Raw genomic sequence first — 20,203 nt, 5'->3', positions numbered from 1 at the left:
AAATGTTTTTCAGATGGATAAATTCAATCCTACATGTTGAAAGCGAAAAATAAGTTTAAATTGATAAAAGTCAAATTTGTATGTTATATAGGATTCAAGTAAAAAAAATGTCATTTCAAAATTTTAAAAAGTGAATAAGGAAGTAAAAAAAGATTTTATTTAAACAAACATTTGTCTCTTTCAGCTGGATTCAATAGAGAATTCAAACCCATTAGGAATCCCAAAATCTTGGGGCATGAGTGGTGGTGGTTTTCCACAGACTCTGCCTACCAGTGGAACAGGATTTCCACCCAGTTTGTCTTCAAGTGGAACAGGATTTCCACCTAGTTTATCTACTAGTGGAACAGGATTTCCACCAAGTTTATCTACTAGTGGGGCAGGATTTCCACAGCCTTTGTCAAGCAGTGGTGCGGGATTTCCTCAAAGTTTATCCAGCAGTAACTCTGGATTTCCACAAAGTTTATCCTCCAGTGGTTCTGGATTTCCACAAAGTTTGTCCACTAGTGGCTCAGGATTTCCTCAAAGTATATCTAACAGTAACTCTGGATTTCCTCAAAGTCTTACTAGCAGTAACTCTGGATTTCCTCAAAGTCTGACCAGCAGTAACTCTGGATTTCCTCAAAGTCTGACCAGCAGTAACTCTGGATTTCCTCAAAGTCTTACTAGCAATAGCTCAGGATTTCCACAAAGTCTATCAACCAGTGGATCAGGATTTCCACAAAGTCTATCAACCAGTGGCTCAGGATTTCCACAAAGTCTATCAACCAGTGGCTCAGGATTTCCACAAAGTTTGTCCACTAGTGGCACTGGATTTCCTCAACCTTTGTCTAGTAGCAGTGGAGCAGGATTTCCACAGAGCCTGGCATCCCTTACAACATCAACCACACCTGGTTCCCCAGCTAAGGGATTTCCTCCTACAAGCGCTAGCTTTGGTGCAATACAATCTTTAACATCACAGCTACAAAGTAAGTTATGTGTATAAGTATAGATTATAATTGACAAAAAATTGGCATTTAAATGAATGTATTCATCTACATGTACATGATAGGAACTAAACCCTTTCACCGATTGCTGCCCTGGCAGAAGTTACTCTGTGACGATGGCTTCCCTGGCTACTATAACTCAAGTGGGAGATCTTCATAATAAATGTCAACAAAAACTTGTTTATAGCTATTTGTGTATTTATTTCATTCACTAACACCATGTTCACAGTTTTGTTCATGTTTTGACAATTTTTTCTTCATAAAATATTCAAATTTTAAAATTTTCGGCATTATTTAGGTGAATTTTTCAAAATTCAGCTCTTTCACCCCCAAATTGTAATTTTTTAACCCAAAACGGCAAAATTGGGAAAGTTTTTATGAGGCTGTACAAATTCCTCATACTGATCGATGTCTATTCTAAGTGTTTTGTACATAAAACGACAATTAATGTCAAAAAAGTATACTAGTTTGGCTTCAATTCTTCCATTTTCCTTCTAAAAAAATGTTCCCTCATTTCAAATTCTCGTAAATTCCATAAATTTCCTCTGATTTTGACACGGTTTTCAACAAACGGAACCGCCATGTTTACACTTTCATCCCGGTTATTCATTAAAGAAAGATAACTCATGTTTGCACTGTTTGAGGGGGAAATATAAATGAGGTATTCCGATCCCGGTAAAATGGGACTCATCGTCAGCTGTCTGAAGCGTGAATCCCGGTAAACCGGGACTCGTCGGCGAAAGGGTTAATCAAGAGCATAAACTGACTTTCATTGGAAATTTTATTAAAAATTGGAAGTATATCCTCATTCTGTGGAAAGTGACACTTTGGAATAATTCTGCAGCCAACCTTTCTACTACACAAATTTTTTAAAAAAGTAAGGAAAGATTTCATGAAGCAATAAATGTATAGAGATCTTGCTTCTGTTGGGAGCATTCTCTATTGAAAAATACTTTCATTTGTAAATGAGTTAATATACCCCACGCAACGAGTTGCTGAGGGTATAATGTTTTTGACCCGTCCGTCAGTCCTGTTTCTTGTCATCGCAACTCCTCTCAAACAACACAACAGAATTTCACGAAACCTTTTCAGATAGTAAGGACATACTGTGTAGTTGTGCATATCGACAGAAAATTGCGATTCAATTTTTTTTCTAGGAGTTACGCCCCTTTGAACTTATTTACTTTAATGTACTACTGCAACAGTTTGTCATCGCAACTCCTCTCAAACCACAAAACAGAATTTCACGAAACCTTTTCAGATAGTAAGGACATACTATGTAGTTGTGCATATCGACGGGAAATTGCGATTCAATTTTTTTTCTAGGAGTTACGCCCCTTTGAACTTATTTACTATAATGTACTACTGCAACAGTTTGTCATCGCAACTCCTCTCAAACCACACAACAGAATTTCACGAAACCTTTTCAGATAATAAGGACTACTATGTAGTTGTGCATATCGACGGGAAATTGCGATTCAATTTTTTTTCTAGGAGTTATGCCCCTTTGAACTTATTTACTTTAATATACTACTGCAACAGTTTGTCATCGCAACTCTCAAACCACACAACAGAACTTATTTGCTTCAATGGACTTCTGCAACAGTTTGTCATCTCAACTCCTCTGAAACCACACAACAGAGTTTCATGAAATTTTGTAGATAATAAGGACATACTATTTAGATGTGCATATTGGCAGGAAATTATTTTTTCTTATACAATTTTTTTTCTTTCACTTATCTAATTTCTCCAATGACAATGTGGGGACGTGGGGTATGTGAACGTGCTCACTAAGGTTCTTTAATTTTTTATGTCAGCAGCAAATATTCTGAACACAATTTTATAAGAATCAGCTGATTACTGCAAAATTTGGAGATTAATTTGACTTATATATGAAAGTTACTAATATGACAGGGCGAAAATTCTTATACTTTCTAGTTGATCTTTTTAGATAGTCAAACAAATGTTTTGAAAAATGGATTTCTGAAAGTTTTGATAAAATGGGAAGTACAGAAATTGGTCTATAATTTGTGGCACTAAAATAAAGAGTCTTTGCAGTCTGCCTTTTAATCATGACAATTTCATTCATAAAAATTCAAAGAGCCCTGTTTTTCTTAAACTCATCAAATAAATTTTATACTTTCCTACAGTGTATGAATTTAGTATATTTATATATATGATTTATAACAAATCTTCTCAATAAAGAGGGGGGTAAAGGGAGGTTATCTGCACAGAAGAATGCGAAATAATATTGCCCTTTCACGATGAATGAACAATTAAAAATGTCTTGCACATTGATTTTTTTACTGATTTCATGAAACACAGTGAAAACGAAACTTGTTCACAGCTGCACGTGAAATAAAAATGGCAAAACATGTTGCACAAAAATAATCCTTTACCACTCTCAATAAAGATAGTATTTTTCAGATATATCAATGGGGAACAACCCTATAGGAGCCCCTAGGAGCTCTGTTAACTCATTAGGTGCCATAATGGCTGGAGCTGGGATAAAACCAACACAGCCACAGCAGCCACAAACACCACAGTCAACACAGCTTCCAGGTCAACAACAGCCACCCATTAGACCAGGTAAGATAACACTATTACTGGTATATATCATAATTAATAACATCAAAATATCCAATTTAGAAAAATCTAATGATCACATCAAGCAGTTGTATTTACTTGTTTAATGAAACTTTTTTTAAAGCCCCTGATGATAAATTAATTGTACTTGCTGTTTATGCTAAAGACAATTTTACTACCGATTAATTTTAGATTTCCAAGGTAGTTTGTGTGTTAACTGAACCATTAAATCTTTTATTACTGACTATCTATATAGGGTGGACCAAATTCTCTACTGTATTATCAAATGGAGACAATACCAAAAATATTTAGGTTTAAATTGAGAAAGCATTATTTCACAAGTTGAAAAAAATATGACAAACCAGTTTTCATTCCATGTAATTAAAAAAAAAGTGGACTTTGACAATTTTTTGAATAAAATATGTACAGCAAAGATTTTATATTTTTCAAGCATATGATTTATTTTTCTTCTTTAATTCACAGCTCCATCTGGTGACATGACAAATATATTTGCTGACATATCCCAGCAGTTTTCTACTGAAGTAGAAGACGAAGCTAATTCATACTTCCAGAGGATTTATAACCAGCCTCCACATCCTACCATGTCTATTGATGAAGTCCTGGACATGCTCAAAAGATTTAAAGACTCTCCTAATAGGAGAGAAAAGGTTAGTGATTTATCTGACTGTCAACATAGAAAAATAGCAAGTGTACTGAACTCCATGGTAAATTCCAATGGGGGATGTTGATAAAATCTGTCAAAATCAAAAGCTATCATTCCACAGAATAAGTGAAAAAATGACTGCCATATTCATGACTCTGTGCAGTTATTTTCAGAGAATCCATGCTTATTATTTAACTGAGCATTTACAAATGCCAAAAAGAACTAAAAAAAATCCTGCTTTGTTTATGTCAATGTAGCCTAAATTATGGTTTTTCTTGAGTTCTCTTATTTTAGTTATATTCGATTATAAAAGTCAACTTTCATATTTTATTCCAGATTTTGTGTCATTAGATTTAGTTTAAACATGTATACCTATGATTTCAGGATGTGTATGAATGCATGCTGAGAAATTTATTTGAAGAATACAGATTTTTCCCACAGTACCCTGAACGAGAATTATTAACCACTGCATACCTTTTTGGGGGTATAATTGAAAAGGGGCTTGCAACGTAAGTTTGAAGATAAAGGATGATATCGTTTCTTATTGCAATAGCATTAGCGGTAAAGTTGATTAGAATTAAGAATATTCAATAAAAAATAGGAATAATTAATTAAGTTTTATAATATATACCAACAATATTTTTATCAATTTGAAGGAAGTCAACAACTCAAGAAACGATAATCTTAAAAAATGATTTTTATTTCGATAGGAATGTTCAAAATTGGTAGTATAATTTCATCCATGAAAATGGTTAATAAATTTCAGTAAAACAACCACAGAATACAAAAATGATAAGTGTTTTTAGTATCTATCCATATTGAGAAACTTATTCTATAGTACGATTGAATTATTGATATTGTTGTAGGGCTTTATAATAAAATTATTTTAACGCTTCCAGAAAGAGATTATGATTATATATAGAATCTTACCTACTAGTTCAATCATTTCTTACAGGTATATGGCTTTAGGCATTGCATTGCGATATGTTTTAGAAGCCTTGAAGAAACCACACAACACAAAGATGTACATATTTGGTATTGCTGCTTTAGACAGATTCAAAACCAGGTAAAAAAAAATTTTTAGAGTAGACTTTTTTTTTTTAAGTAATGCCTTTCAGTAGCATTGAAATTGGGCATAATTTACATGTTAAAGATTGAAATTATGTCAATTTTTGCATTTCTTATTTGCACAGAATATTTTTGGCCAATTACCTTCAGTCATAGTTTATTTACTTAAAATAGTTTACAAATTACATACAGGCAAGACATATCTCTGTCTACAGTTTGTTAATTGTTTACACAAAAGTTCAAAACTGTTTAAAGATAGTTAATTTTGGGCCATTTAGGTACAGAATGAATTATTTTGACTACATGATATGATTCTTGATGTTGTAATTATGTGTTCTCTATCTGCCAATAACTTGTAAATAATTGTACAAAATTTCTATTTCTCAGATTAAAGGATTATCCTCAGTATTGTCAACATCTGGCAGCTATACCTCATTTTAGTCAGTTCCCTCCTCATCTCATAGAGGTAAGTCATTATTTCTCTATTAGCTATACCTCATTTTAGTCATTTCCCAACATCCATTAGGGCTATTCCATTTAAATGTTTGTGGGAGTGTAATTATTGAATGTGGGTAATGGGTATTTTTCAGTATGCATCTTTTACCATTGTTACAAAATTATGTATATAATGGTTCTTGTTTGTAGGGATATTTTGCATGTCCCTTCCTACCCTCCCACATGCATTTTAATGGAATAGCCCACATATAATGAGAATCAATAATTTACAATAATTATTTTACTTCATCCTATTTTAAAAATATTTAGATCTTTTTTATAATTGTGATATTTTACATGCTCTCTAAACATAGATTGCCATTTGACACAGAATTTAATAACAAGTTAACAGTACCTTGCTAATCTCAAGTTTATTTTTATTTTTGTTCCAGTTTGTTGAATATGGTGCTAGATCTCAAGAACCCCCTCCACATACAACATCATCTAGAAGTTTGACTCCAACGGTGCCAGGCATTTCTAATGCCCTGACAGCAGGACTGACCAATAACCTTGGTATAACGTCAGGCACTGTAACACCGACTACAACATTGGAGAGTATGGTGGCCACTACAACAACCTTGACAACTTCTGTAACAACAACAGCAACCACATCAGTAAAACCAGCCGCAGCTCTGCCAAAAGTAAGTCTCACATGAGCTGCTAATCCAAACTTGTGTAAGTGCACACATATGTGCAGCTCTGCCAAAAGTAAGTCTCACATGAGCTTCTAATCCAAACTTATGTAAGTGCACACATATGTGCAGCTCTGCCAAAAGTAAGTCTCACATGAGCTGCTAATTCAACCTTATTTAAGTGTACACATATGTGTACATGTATGAGACTTTGATTGATTTTGAAACATTCAAATACGAAATAAAAGATGACTATTGGTCTGTTTTGTAGGGTTCTTATGATAATTCAATTTTCTAACAGTTACAGACTTTGCAGAGATTAATTTTCCATAACAAAATAGGATAACAGATATTGATATTCATTTGTATACGTTCTATTTCTATCTGAGGCACATTATATTCACACTTTTACATTGTGTTTAATGTATAGTAGATCTTTTAAAGATGCACAAATCAGGTACCACAAAGGTTAGAAAGGTCAATGTTCAAGACTAATTTAATAAAGGAAGAGGTCCAGTAAGACACCTATTGGCAGTAAGACCCCTATTGGCCCCAAAATATAGCAGTTTTATAAAATTGTTAAAATGTAAACTTTTACTTATTTATTGGAAAGTAGAATGCTTCTGCTACATAAATATTAACTGTTTTAATAATAGAATGCACATATATAAGGTACTTCCATCATTAAGTCATGCTACGTTACTGAAATCTTCAAAAATTTAGCATTTTAGTTAAATTTTAGACGGTTTCCATCTGAAATGAAAGTGTTCATCTTAATATTGAAATGTAAGTTGTATTTGATAATAATACATAACATATATAAAGGTTGAGGATGAACACGAATGCGGCCACTTTCATTTTTGACAAAAAACATCTGAAAAGTGACATTTTTTTGCATATTTGATAGATTTTTCATATTTAAGCTTGAATCAGAGCGTGGTTTTTTTAATGAGTAAATCAGTTAAAATCGTTCACATTAACTATTTGAATTAACTGAAGTAGATCATTAAGTGTTAAAAGTGTGTCCAAAATAGTTCGTCAGATGAAGCTGAAATTTGAGGCCAAAATCGGCCCTTACCTACTCCTTTGTTTGCCAATTTTAAGTGCTGCATTTTAAATATAAAAATTATGATTGCCAGTGAAACAACTCTCCACAAGAGACCCAATGATACAGAATTAACAACTCTAGGTCACCACATGACCTTCACAATGAGCAAAACTTATACTACATAATCAGCTGTGAAAGGCACAGAAATGACAAATGTATAGTTAACCCTACCCAACTGCTTGGAGACTTTTTAACGGTATTTTATACAATCAACACTTTTATGGATTAATAAATAACTCATCACAAGCCGTAAAAACTTACCTTTGTTTTTTAATTAAGACTTCTATGTAAACGTGATTGGTATGAGATGTATATTTAAAATTAATTTAATTACTCTGTATTTGAAACTTAACTTTAATTGTTTATTTTACAATTTAAAGATAGGCAGAAGTTCGAGCGCGCCATTCAAACCCAAAAGTCGAAAATAAACTGATAACGTCATGGATAAAAAAAGAAAATCAGACAAACAATAGTGCAAAAAAAAAAAAACACACACAGAGAAAGTACAACTAATTTGAAGTCCACTATTGTTGTTGACAAATAAATGGACAAGTCCCATTATAAAAAAACACCAACTCCTCAGGAACAGATGACACATATCTTGTCTACTTTGTCAGACTTTTTTAATATGCAAATATATTTGATTTTATTGGACTTTTTTCATGAACACGTTCACAAACAATAATTGCTTTTATGATATAGGGTATTGTAAAAGCAGCTGTCGGTAATTCATGTGTAATTGACACAAAAAACAACCAAGGAAATCAAATATGTTTGTAGTACATTTGTCTTTCGGTGATATGTTTATGAAAGGTAATAACAAAAACACTACATCAACTTAACGATAGATTTAAAATTTATCCAAGTACATGTGAGTACTTGAGTATCATGACCGAGTATCTGAGTTAAATATTTCAGATCTTTTGACATCCTAACTTTATATATAAAGGATTTAATTGTTCACTGACCATTTCTTTTTGTGTTGCAGCCATCAATAGCTAGTGCTACAAATATTGACACATTGTTAGCAGGACAATTAAAGGAAAACATACCACCTCCTCCAGAATCAGTTCAGGATAAAATATTTTTCATATTCAACAATCTATCTTTGGCTAATATGAATCAAAAGGTGAGTAATTCTTTTTCTCAAAATTTCCAATATAAGTGTGTTCCACTATTTGCCATCTTGACAGCATGCAAGAAATGTTGTCTAGTCAATTGGGAGGCAATTAATCTGATATTCTTACTTGGGAGAATGCCAATTCAGTTGAATGTACAAGAGCAAAGGTAATGATGTTTCACAATTTTCATGCCTGTCTGACTAATATATAATTTCCACCACCTAGAGTGATAAGCAAGATATTTGTTACTATGAATTCAGAAATTATTGCAATTTTGTCAATTTAGAATAAAATGCGATTTAATTTTTGTGATATTGAGAAAAATTCTGTTAAATTTATATAAATATTTCAATGGCTGTTATGACCCTGTTGCATTTTTTTTCCGTGTGTTGATTTTGTGGCTAAAGGTTAACCAGGAATTTAATTGTAAACATAAAATAAAAGTTTACATTTACTTCAAGCTTTTTATCAGACTTGATGACCAGGAAATCAAATATTCTTAAAAATGCAATGTGTTCTCCATTCATAAAAATTTGTATCCAAGAGAAAAAAGATCCACAGTTTTTGTTATAAATTGTAGAATTTGACTCTCACTTACTTCATTTTGTCTACCTTGAAAATCAAGATTTCATGTGGCTAGTAGTACTACCTAGACAACAGAAAGATAAAATCTGTTTACATAAAAGAAAATATAATTTACTACGTTAAGCTTTTTTTTTCTCCATTTTTGACCAGGGTGAGGAATTGAAAAAGGAAGTCTCAGAAGATTATATGCCTTGGGTTGGTCAATACCTTGTCATGAAGAGGGCCAGTATTGAACCTAACTTTCATACATTGTATGCCGCCTTTGTTGATGTACTTGGAACTGGAGAATTTCAACAGCAAGTTATCAGAGAGACTTTTAGAAATATAAAGGTAATAATCAATATCAGAATTTTTGGTTACATTCAAAGACATTGTGAAATGATAGGACACAAACGAACATTCTGAAATGATGAGTTTAATTACATGGTGCATGTGCTTAGGGCTGTTCCATTAAAACATACATGTTACCCAGGGAAGGCACCTAAAACACAGTGACCACCTGTAGAAGCAATTTTAGAGTCCTCCATACATTTAAAGCTCATTAAACACAATATTTCACACCCACCCATAGTGGCAAATTTAAGTTGCCTTCCCTGGTCCCATGTATGTTTTTATGGAACAGTCCCATGGAAATTTACCTGTACTTTGATAACTTTTTAGTCCAGTCTTTCATAAATCTTTTTAGAATGGTATTACTGTTTCGTTTTATAGTCTATGTAATTATGTATAATGTTATGTTTTGTAATATTATTAGTAAGACATAAATAAACTATTTGATTGAATTGTATTGTATCACTATTACACTTAAGCAAACTCACACAGCAAGCTAGGCTAACCATCCTTGCCCCATAAAGCTTACTATTCTACTAACACACCTAGCTCACTATCATACATGTAGATAAGCTTACTATTCTATATACAAACCAAGCACACTATCCTACATGGAGATTTGTAACTGTATCATACACTTTTTTCAGGTTTTATTATGCAGTGATAAAGGAGATGCCAATTTTTCAGACCGAACATTACTGAAGAATTTAGGTCATTGGATAGGAATGCTGACGCTAGCAAAGAATAAACCTATTCTTCAACTTGTAAGTAATCTTCACATCTTAACATTTCATATCAGTCTAAGTCAACGAGAAAGCAAGACATCAACAAAAATTACCAACAGTCAGTTTGATAGTCATCTTTTGTGTTTACCTCAGAGTCATCATTTATTAGTCTCTTCCGGAGAATTTGAAGGGAACTTTATTATTACAATTTAAAAGTAGAAAAATGGTTTTTGAATTTGAGTCATACATTCATGACATGTGTTATATGCAAAAATGAAAATGTAGTATTAAAAAAAATGAACAGTTTCAACATTTTTTTCTTGAATTTCTTAAGTTCAATTTGAAAATTGATTTAATTTAAGTAAAACCATCATCTTATGATTATACATGTAATTTTTATTTAACAGGAGATAGATATCAAGTCCTTGCTGTATGAAGCTTACCAAAAAGGAGCAAGAGAACTACTGTATGTTGTGCCATTTAGTGCTAAAATAATAGAATCATGTGCTAAAAGTAAGGTAAGAACATTGGATAACTAAGTATGGTATTGACATTCATTTCTAGGAAGAAGACACAACCAAAAGTATTATTTCCCAAGCTAAGTGGTAATAGAAAATTATTTTCCACATGTCTATCATTCTTTACTACTATCATATAGCACAGTTGTCTGTTCTTTGTTTATAACAAGCCTTCTAGTAATCATTAATTAGTTGTATGATGATGAGTTCCAATTGAGTTTGTTTTAAAAATAGGAGATGCAGTCCAATTGCCAATGAGACCAATCACCAACCGATACCTTAATGACGTAGAAATGTTGTTTCCAAACATACATACTCTTCACTTCAATTATCTCCCTTGTTTGTATCTCCCTTCTGATATTAGGGGATGATATATCTAGTCAAACTGAGAAATGCAATACATGAATGGCAAGTTATGTTGTGTTTTTAGCTCACCTGACCTGAAAGGTCGTGAGCTTTTCTCATCACTTGGCGTCCGGCGTCCGTAAACTTTTACAAAAATCTTCTCCTCTGAACTACTGGGCCAAATTTAACCAAACTTGGCCATAATCATCATTGGGGTATCTAGTTTAAAAAAAGGGTCCGGTGACCCGGCCAACCAACCAAGATGGCTGCCATGGCTAAAAATAGAACAAAGGGGTAAAATGCAGTTTTTGGCTTATAACTCAAAAACCAAAGCATTAAGAGCAAATCTGACATGGGGTTGAATTGTTTATCAGGTCAAGATCTATCTGCCCTGAAATTTTCAGATGAATCTGACAACCCATTGTTAGGTTGCTGCCCCTGAATTGGTTATTTTAAGGAAATTTTGCAGTTTTTGGTTATTATCTTGAATACTATTAAAGATAGAGATAAACTGTAAACAGCAATAATGTTCAGCAAAGTAAAACCTACAAATAAGTCAACATGACCAAAATTGTCAGTCAACCCCTTAAGGAGTTATTGCCCTTTATAGTCAATTTTTAACAAATTTTCGTCAGTTTTTGTAACTTGTACAAAAATCTTCTTCTCTGAAACAACATGGCCAAATTAAACCAAACTTGGCCATAGTTATCATTGTGGTATATAGTTTAAAAAATGTGTCCGATGAAATCGCCTTCCAAACAAAATGGCCGACATGGCTAAAACTAGAACATAGTGGAAAAATGCAGTTTTTGATTTATATCGTTAAAACTAAGAGTAAGACATTTAGTGCAAATCTTTCAAGATTTAAATGTCAATCAGAATCAGATCTATCCCCTCGCAAATTTTCAGATGAATCTGACAACTCGTTGTTAGGTTGCTGCCCTAAAATTGGTAATTTTAAGGAAATTTCGCAGTTTTTGGTTATTATCTTGAATACTATTATAGATAGAGATAAACTGTAAACAGCAATTTTGTTCAGCAAAGTAAGATCTACAAATAAGTCAACATGATGAAAATTGTAAGAGTACCCCTTAAAGAGTTATTGCCCTTTATAGTCAATTTTGAACAACTTTTCGTCATTTTTGTAACTTGAAATCTTCTTTTCTAAAACTATGGGCCATATTAAACTAAATGTGGCCACAATCATTACTTTGGTATCTATTTAAAAAAAAGTCTCTAATGACCCCACCTTCTAACCAAGATGATCGACATCAGTAAATACAGTAACAGGTGAGCGACACAGGCTCTTGAGAGCCTCTAGTTGTTGATTTCTCATAGACATAGTCAATTCGCCTTTTCAGAATCTAATGCATCCTGGGTAATATTTTCAAAAGTGTACACCAAAGCGTTTTGATTGGTTTAAAACGTTATAAACAATGGAAATTCAACTAATGACGTAACATTATTTTCACTTTTTGGGGTACGAACAATGAAATTACCCATGATGCTTTAGATTCTGAATCGGCCAATTAGCCACCATGTGTCATTCATATCTACTCTACATTGTTCACAACACACGTTATCTAAAAGCATGCGTTTGTTTTGTATTAATTGTTTATAATCCTTTTCAGGTTTTTAAACCTCCAAATCCATGGACAATGGGAATAATGAATGTTTTGGCAGAGCTACATATGGAACCAGATCTGAAATTGAACCTGAAATTTGAAATAGAAGTTTTATGTAAAACTCTAAGCATTGACCTCAGTGTAAGTGTCAGATTAAAACCAAATTATTTATACAACCATACTAGTTTTGATGAATGAAACAATTCAGAAATTTCTCTTCCATCCTTGTAATTGCACAATCTTAATAAATGATGTCTAGAATATATATCAGAACAGCAATAATCTCCATGCATCACCATTGCTTAATGGGTCTATTATATAATCAGTGCCATGTAATTATATGAAAAGATTCATTTTTGTTGCGTCAGGGTCAATTTATAAGTTAAGTAAGATTGATTAATAGGACTGCTCTACAATTTATCTGGTGGGGGAGTCACTTAAATTAGTTAAATATTAATGGCTGCATTCTTCTCAGAATTTTGTCAGAATTATAAGGGAAATATTTTACAAGTGGTATGGTTTTAAAACATGCCTCCCATGCTCCATCCAAAAAGTCTCTATTTTACACCAATGAAAGCATAGTCAAAAGTATATGTATTTTTTCACTTTTGATGAACAGGACTGTCGACCAACTTTGTTTCTGAAAGATGTTAGTAGAATATCAGATATAGAGCCCCAGTTGTCACCAGGTAGTAAACTGCCACATCCACTGCCAGACTTGACCCCACAGCCTGGGGACCAAGCAGCCATGATGACGGCTGGAACACCAACTGTTCCTACAACAGCCAGAGGAACAACACCAACAACGACTCCTAACTTACCACCACGTCCTCAGTTCTCTTACGACGATGTCAATACTGCTAACATGGCTACCATTGGTAATCTGTGTACTATTAACGATCAGGTATTATTATTTTATGGTTGACTGAAGTATGTGTTGAAAGATTTTTTTTTAGGCATGAGTAAACAATTTTGTTGTGATATGTTTGCATGTCTGTTCTGTTCCTTAATTAAAAAAAAGATTCCTGAAAGTTTTTATTTTTGTCAAATATTTCTATCTGGACAAGCTCCATTACTGCAATACTATAAAAAGTATGATCATGTTAGTTATTTAATTATTTATTTTTTTGGGGGGAAAAAACGACAAAAACCTTCATTATGTAGGTCTAATTATTCAATAATTTATTATTAGAATTACAGAATTAATGTTGTTTTTAATTATTATATTTCAGATTGCACTATTCCAAGCCAATCCTCAGCTGAAACAGCTGGTCAAGATTGCAGTTGAAAAGTCTTTACAGGAGTTACTTCCCCCTGTTGTTGAAAGAACAATCAAGATTTCATTGGTGACCTGTGAACAAATCATCAAAAAGGTAGGGATTTTTAATTTAAAGAATAGCAATATGAAGGAAGAAAGAAAAAAAGAACTGTTTTACTACAATATTTATAGTGCTTAAAATTATTGATTAATTATGTGTAATGTAACACAGTGAAAAACCTAAAAATTAAACTAATAAAATTGAGAATGGAAATGGAGAATGTGTCAAAGAGACAACAACTCAACCGTAGAAAAGACAACAGCAGAAGGTCTCAAATAGGTCTTCAATCCAAAGGTCTCCTTCAGCTGGCCCTTAAACAAATATATATATACTAGTTCAGTGATAACAGACGGCATACTTAACTCCAAATTATACACAAGAAACACAAAATTTAAAATAATACAAGACTAACAAAGGTTAGAGGCTCCTAACTTGGGACAATGGGAAAAATGTGGCGGAGTTAAACATGTTTTTTGCTATCTCAACCCTCCCCCTATTCCTCTACCCAATGTAGAAAAGTAAGCGTACAACAAAATGCACAGTAAAACAATGTTTTGATGTATTCAACATGTATTTTTCCAATAATTTGGTACCATTAGCATACATAACTTTTCTGAATGTTAAAATTTGTGCAAATTTCACTGGAAAACTCTTTACAACAAAATCAAAACAAAAATTGACTTAACCCTATTCTAATGTTAAGTGAAACTTGAGCATTGTTATCAACATATATATTTAGTTTTAAAAGACACGATTGCAGAACTGTTTTAATGTATAAAATTTATTTGCATGATACTGTATGTTATAGAATTATGATATAAAAAATTTCAGGATTTTGCATTGGATCCTGATGAAAGCAGAATGAGAGCAGCTGCACATCACATGGTGCGTCACATGATTTCTGGACTGGCTTTAATCACTAGCAGGGAACCAGTACTTGTTAATATCAGCAACAATTTAAAAAGTGCTTTCCTGTCAACACTAAGGGTAAGAAAACTAAGAAGTAATGTTGTTTTGAGAATAAACTGAATATTACGCCCTGTATAGAAGAAGGGCATTATGTTTTTTGGTCTGTGAGTCTGTTTGTCTCTCTGTTCTGTATGAGGTGAAGTTTGGTAAAGGGCAATTTGTGGTCACTTCAAGTTTTAACTCCTTACACATGCTTATAATGATGTACTATTTGGTATTTTTGTCATACAAGGATTTGGACCAAGAGGATACATTTCACTGGTCATGCAATGTGATAGGTTGAAGTTTTAATCTAGGGTTGTTTGTCACATGAACTGGAAGCTTTATATACATAATAATACATGATTTCTACTTATTATATTTGTAAGCTTATTTTGGGTATTACTTCAATTTGATGTGTCAGATGTAGCTATTAAAAAGAATGTTTCAAACATCTATCTTTTAAATATTTGAATACTGTGGATTCATTATTATTCGTTGTATATCAATTTTCGTGGATTTCGTGGGTACAAGTGAACTACAAATTTAAATGTCCAACGAATAACAAATTTTCCTTAGAAATGTATTTAGAAAACGGCAAAAATCCACGAAATCAAATATCCACGAACAAGCAAATTTTGCTCAATCCACGAAAATTGGTACCCAGGAAAATAAATGAATCCACAGTAGCTGAGAATGTCTGGTAATTAAGTTTACAGATAATGCAAAGAATGTTATCTTTTGTAGATTGATGCCAATTTCCAAGGAGCAACACCACAACAAAAAGAAATGATAGAACAAGCTGCACAACAAGTAGCTCAGGACAATACAGAATTAGCTTGTGTCTTCATCCAGAAAACTGCCATAGAAAAAGCAATACCCGATATTGACAAGAGATTAGCTACAGTAAGTTTGACATTAGACAAGCTTAAAAATACTCTCATTCCGTTACCATTCAAAAATAACAAATTTTGGAGGAAATATGAATCAGCCTGTCCATCTGTCTATATGTCTTGAAAATATAATTTGTCCTAAACGGCTCGATGGATTTTGATAAAACTTTTTGTGTATCAGTGCAGTGTGTCCAGTATTGATTTTGATGAGTAATGAAGTTGAAGTTAAGTGTTAAAGAAAGATGAGGAATTTCAGGTAAATAAAAAGGACACCTCAAAAACATTTCATAAGTTACCTCCAGAAACATGAAAAAAATACTAACTGTTACTCAAATAAATAATGATGACTAAAATGACTATACAAGATTTTTTAATACCAATACAAAAGTTTAATTTGATATGGTTTTCATATGACATTACATACATAAAATATTGTAGGAGTTTGAACTTAGAAAACATGCTAGAACAGAGGGTAGACGTTATTGTGATCCTGTTGTACTGACATATCAAGCTGAGAGAATGCCTGAACAAATCAGATTAAAGGTAAGTAACTCTTAAGTCAAGTTCTCAAAAGGAAAATAATATGCATTTGATATCATTTATGCCTTCTTGCTATTGACATGTTGAAATCGTATATTTTAAAACACTTAATAAATTTTTGTTGTGTAACTATAACATATATTTGTAGGATTAATGAGATACGATTAAATACAGTTAAAATCATATGCAGCATCAATATTTCCCAACCCCCTATTCTGAATTACTTCTGTTTTTATGCCCCATCTACAATAGTAGCAGGCATTATGTTTTCTGGTCTGTGTGTCCGTTCGTCTGTTCGTTCATCCTTCTGTCCTGCCTCATGTTAAAGTTTTTGGTCAAGGTAGTTTATGATGAAGCTGAAGTCCAATCAACTTGAAACTTAGTACCCATGTTCCTTATGACATGATCTTTCTAATTTTAAAGCTAAATTAAACTTTGACCCCAATTTCACGGTCCTTTGAACATAGAAAATGAAAGTGCCAGTTTCATGTTAAAGTTTTTGGTCACAGTAGTTTTTGATGAAGCTGAAGTCCAATCAACTTGAAACTTAGTACACATGTTCCTTATGATATGATCTTTCTAATTTTAAAGCTAAATTAAACTTTGACCCCAATTTCACGGTCCTTTGAACATAGAAAATGAAAGTGCCAGTTTCAGGTTAAAGTTTTTGGTCAAGGTAGTTTTTGATGAAGCTGAAGTCCAATCAACTTGACACTTAGTACACATGTTCCTTATGATATGATCTTTCTAATTTTAATGCCTAATCATATTTTTTACCAATTTTCACGGTCCATTGAACATGGAAAATGATAGTGCGAGTGGGGCATCCGTGTTCTTTGGACACATTCTTGTTATTTCTGTATATTCATATTACATGAAAGGGATATTAAGTGTTATTTTCCACCTTCTTTTAAGTATGAAATAGATAATAACATGTTAAAGTTTATATCAGAATAAGTTCGTGCATACAAGAATAATAGTTATTCATGTATTTTTTTTAACGAAACACCAAAAAATTATCAAGATTATATTATTCTCAAAATTTTACTAATAGTTGGCATTGTAGTGTGGTGTGATTTTGCATTCTTTGACTTTAATAACATCTAACAGTATAAAATTTATCATTATAGGTTGGAGGAGCCACTCCAAGTCAGTTATCTGTATATGAAGAGTTTGCCAGGAACATACCAGGATTTCTACCAGCTGGAGATCCCTCCTTTCCTCCGGGAGCTGTACCTGCTAAACCACAGCCTGTAGGTTCATCTTTTATTGTATAAAGTTTCATCAATTTTACCAAAAAAAGCTCGTTTTATGGAAACTTATATACTATGAGATTTTTTTTTACTACTTCAGGCCACTCTTAAAATTTATTATAGTATGTCCATTGATTAAAAAAACAAACCTTTCTCATCAGGACAATAAAGGATTTAGGGTTGGAAGCTATTTTCTTAGTAGGTAGGGTTGGAGCAAACAAACATATTCTGTTTTATGGCTTGAAATCAGTTGTTCTATCTAAAACATTGAGTGCTCAGTACACTAAAGCGATATTAGCGAGATTTCACAGTAAGATTCCTGATTTTGCAGTGAATACCTCTCTAGGCAAAGTTTATTTTTCCGTCAATGTTCAGAGAAGATGCCCTGCGTTGCTTTGTAATTTTGAAAATGTTTTCAAAATACTGCTTTGCTTCTTAGTATAGTTACAAGACTATAGAATGAATGACTCCCAATTTCAATGAAATAAATATGATCCATCTTTAAGCTATGTTGAAAACTATCCAGACTGATTATTTGACATATTTACAATATAATAGTATTGATATATATATCCTATACCATTCTATGTCATGTGTCAAGGTCATCCATTTACCTGTGTGATCAGGTTATTTTGTTAGCCACCATTTGCCAAAAGAAAGTGGCTATAACCATAATCTGTATTCTTATGATGAAATGAACAGATGCATATAGGACTTGGGTGATAAAAGAAATATATGTGCTTTTTCTCGCTACATTGGAGACCTGTTGGTGACCGTCTGCTGTTATTTTTCTATTGTCGGGTTGTTGTCTCTTTGACACATTCCCCATTTCCATTCTCAATTTTATTTAAGATGAGGAAATAGAATCTGATGACCGATAAATGGACTCGGCTTTTGAAAGCAACATTACACTTTCATTCTTACAGCAACTATCCCAGGCGAGACAAAGGGTTCTTTGGAACCCCTTTACATATTTTTTTTATTCATAGGAAGGGACAAGAGTTTCTTCTTAATGTCAATGAATGTGAAAGAAGTCTTTGATTATAGACAAAACATTTATAAAAGTATTTCCATTACGTAAATTTATTATTTTTCTTATACTTTCATATAGGGACCATGGGGTAGATCTTCATGTGTCTACATTGCTGAACTACATTAACATACCAAAATTAATGTAGGGACGTTGGGTAGATCTGCATGTGTCAACATTGCTGAACTACCATAAAATACCAATCTTCAACCAAGTAGGCTATTGGTATTAGAGATCAATGTCAAAGTGTAATACATGTATTGGAGGGGGGATTGCTAACCAAACAAGATAAGAACAGTTTATCTAGTAATATATGTTATTACATCCTATAAATAAAAGTATTAACAAGTATTTTGGTCAAGATTGCAAAGCAGGCATATCTGACAACTAGGTATATGTACCTCTAATACTTGAGACAGCACAGATGTCACATTAAGATCTATTGGAGTATTAATAAGGAGTGAATTATATCTGACACACATCTTTGGTCTTCTTTACTTCTACCTTATGATTTACTGAAGTCTTCCTACCATTTCATGCATTCTTCCTTTGCCTACCATGTAGAAGTCAACCCTTTTCATTTTGAAGGGAGTTGACGGAGAATAGAGGAGTTTTCAATTTCCATTTTATGAATAAACTCTTCCTGTTGACTTGGGATCATTAGGTAGGAAAAGCTCCATAAGGCATTTAACATTGTAACCTGAACATGTTTGCTTTATGAAGTCAACTTTGTCTGGGAAAACGCTTTATCTAATAGATTGTGGATTAATTGAGGACTAAAATATAGATATATAAAAATGTTTCCTTTGATTTTATTAAATTATTTTATTGAAAGAATATTTTTTACGTCTTAAAATCAAATTTTTAATAAATTTAAATGCTTGCTCCTCTTTTACGAGAGGAGTTTAGGAACTAGGAATTAATTTGTTTTGCCATACCATTGCTGATTAAGTGCAAACATTGAATGGAAATAATTTACAAGAAAGCTGCAGTGTACACTTTATATTCAATTTGTATTTCAAGCATTTACATTTTAGTAATTAGCTTTCAATGAACAATATGTTGTAAACTGAAAAATAATAACAAAATTAGTTCTAACGAAAATACTGTATACTATTGTTTGTTTTCTAGACGTACAGTGATGAATCCTTCCAATTGTTTGAGAGAATAATTCGTGAGATAGAGCAACATGTACAACAGTTACAGATTATGTTCCCTGCCAGTAACCCACAGATCAATCAGCTCCACAGTCTTCTGGAAGCCTTGACCATGCTCAGGAATTCCAGGGAACAAGTCACAGTAGTCAATCTAATACAAAAAGTATGTAATCCTGTCAAATTATCTTATTGCTGCAAAAATTCATTTATTTTCAAAGGTATCAGTTTTCAATGATTGAGGAAAATTTACCTGTTCATGGATGTTTAATTTTCTGATT

At 32.7% G+C, this 20,203-nt stretch overlaps 1 protein-coding gene across 4 annotated transcripts in view; it reads left to right on the top strand.

Moving 5' to 3' along the window:
- Positions 1–20,203, top strand: part of LOC134720818 (CCR4-NOT transcription complex subunit 1-like) — a 52,258-nt gene that overhangs the window by 18,245 nt on the left and 13,810 nt on the right. For all 4 annotated transcript variants that reach the window (XM_063583347.1, XM_063583346.1, XM_063583344.1 and 1 more), the window contains exons 18-36: positions 185–965; positions 3,411–3,572; positions 4,053–4,237; positions 4,618–4,742; positions 5,189–5,299; positions 5,689–5,767; positions 6,189–6,437; positions 8,525–8,665; positions 9,393–9,572; positions 10,220–10,336; positions 10,705–10,815; positions 12,792–12,926; positions 13,405–13,689; positions 14,018–14,158; positions 14,936–15,091; positions 15,800–15,958; positions 16,384–16,488; positions 17,616–17,738; positions 19,900–20,088. In XM_063583347.1, the coding sequence (XP_063439417.1) occupies positions 185–965; positions 3,411–3,572; positions 4,053–4,237; positions 4,618–4,742; positions 5,189–5,299; positions 5,689–5,767; positions 6,189–6,437; positions 8,525–8,665; positions 9,393–9,572; positions 10,220–10,336; positions 10,705–10,815; positions 12,792–12,926; positions 13,405–13,689; positions 14,018–14,158; positions 14,936–15,091; positions 15,800–15,958; positions 16,384–16,488; positions 17,616–17,738; positions 19,900–20,088 (3,534 nt within the window). The remainder of the gene's footprint in view (positions 1–184; positions 966–3,410; positions 3,573–4,052; positions 4,238–4,617; positions 4,743–5,188; positions 5,300–5,688; positions 5,768–6,188; positions 6,438–8,524; positions 8,666–9,392; positions 9,573–10,219; positions 10,337–10,704; positions 10,816–12,791; positions 12,927–13,404; positions 13,690–14,017; positions 14,159–14,935; positions 15,092–15,799; positions 15,959–16,383; positions 16,489–17,615; positions 17,739–19,899; positions 20,089–20,203) is intronic.

This window comes from Mytilus trossulus, chromosome 6 (assembly GCF_036588685.1).
Source record: "Mytilus trossulus isolate FHL-02 chromosome 6, PNRI_Mtr1.1.1.hap1, whole genome shotgun sequence".
Classification (NCBI taxonomy): Eukaryota; Metazoa; Mollusca; class Bivalvia; order Mytilida; family Mytilidae; genus Mytilus; species Mytilus trossulus.
The sequence above is the reverse complement of the archived record's forward strand: the minus strand, read 5'-3'. Positions and strand labels throughout refer to the sequence as shown.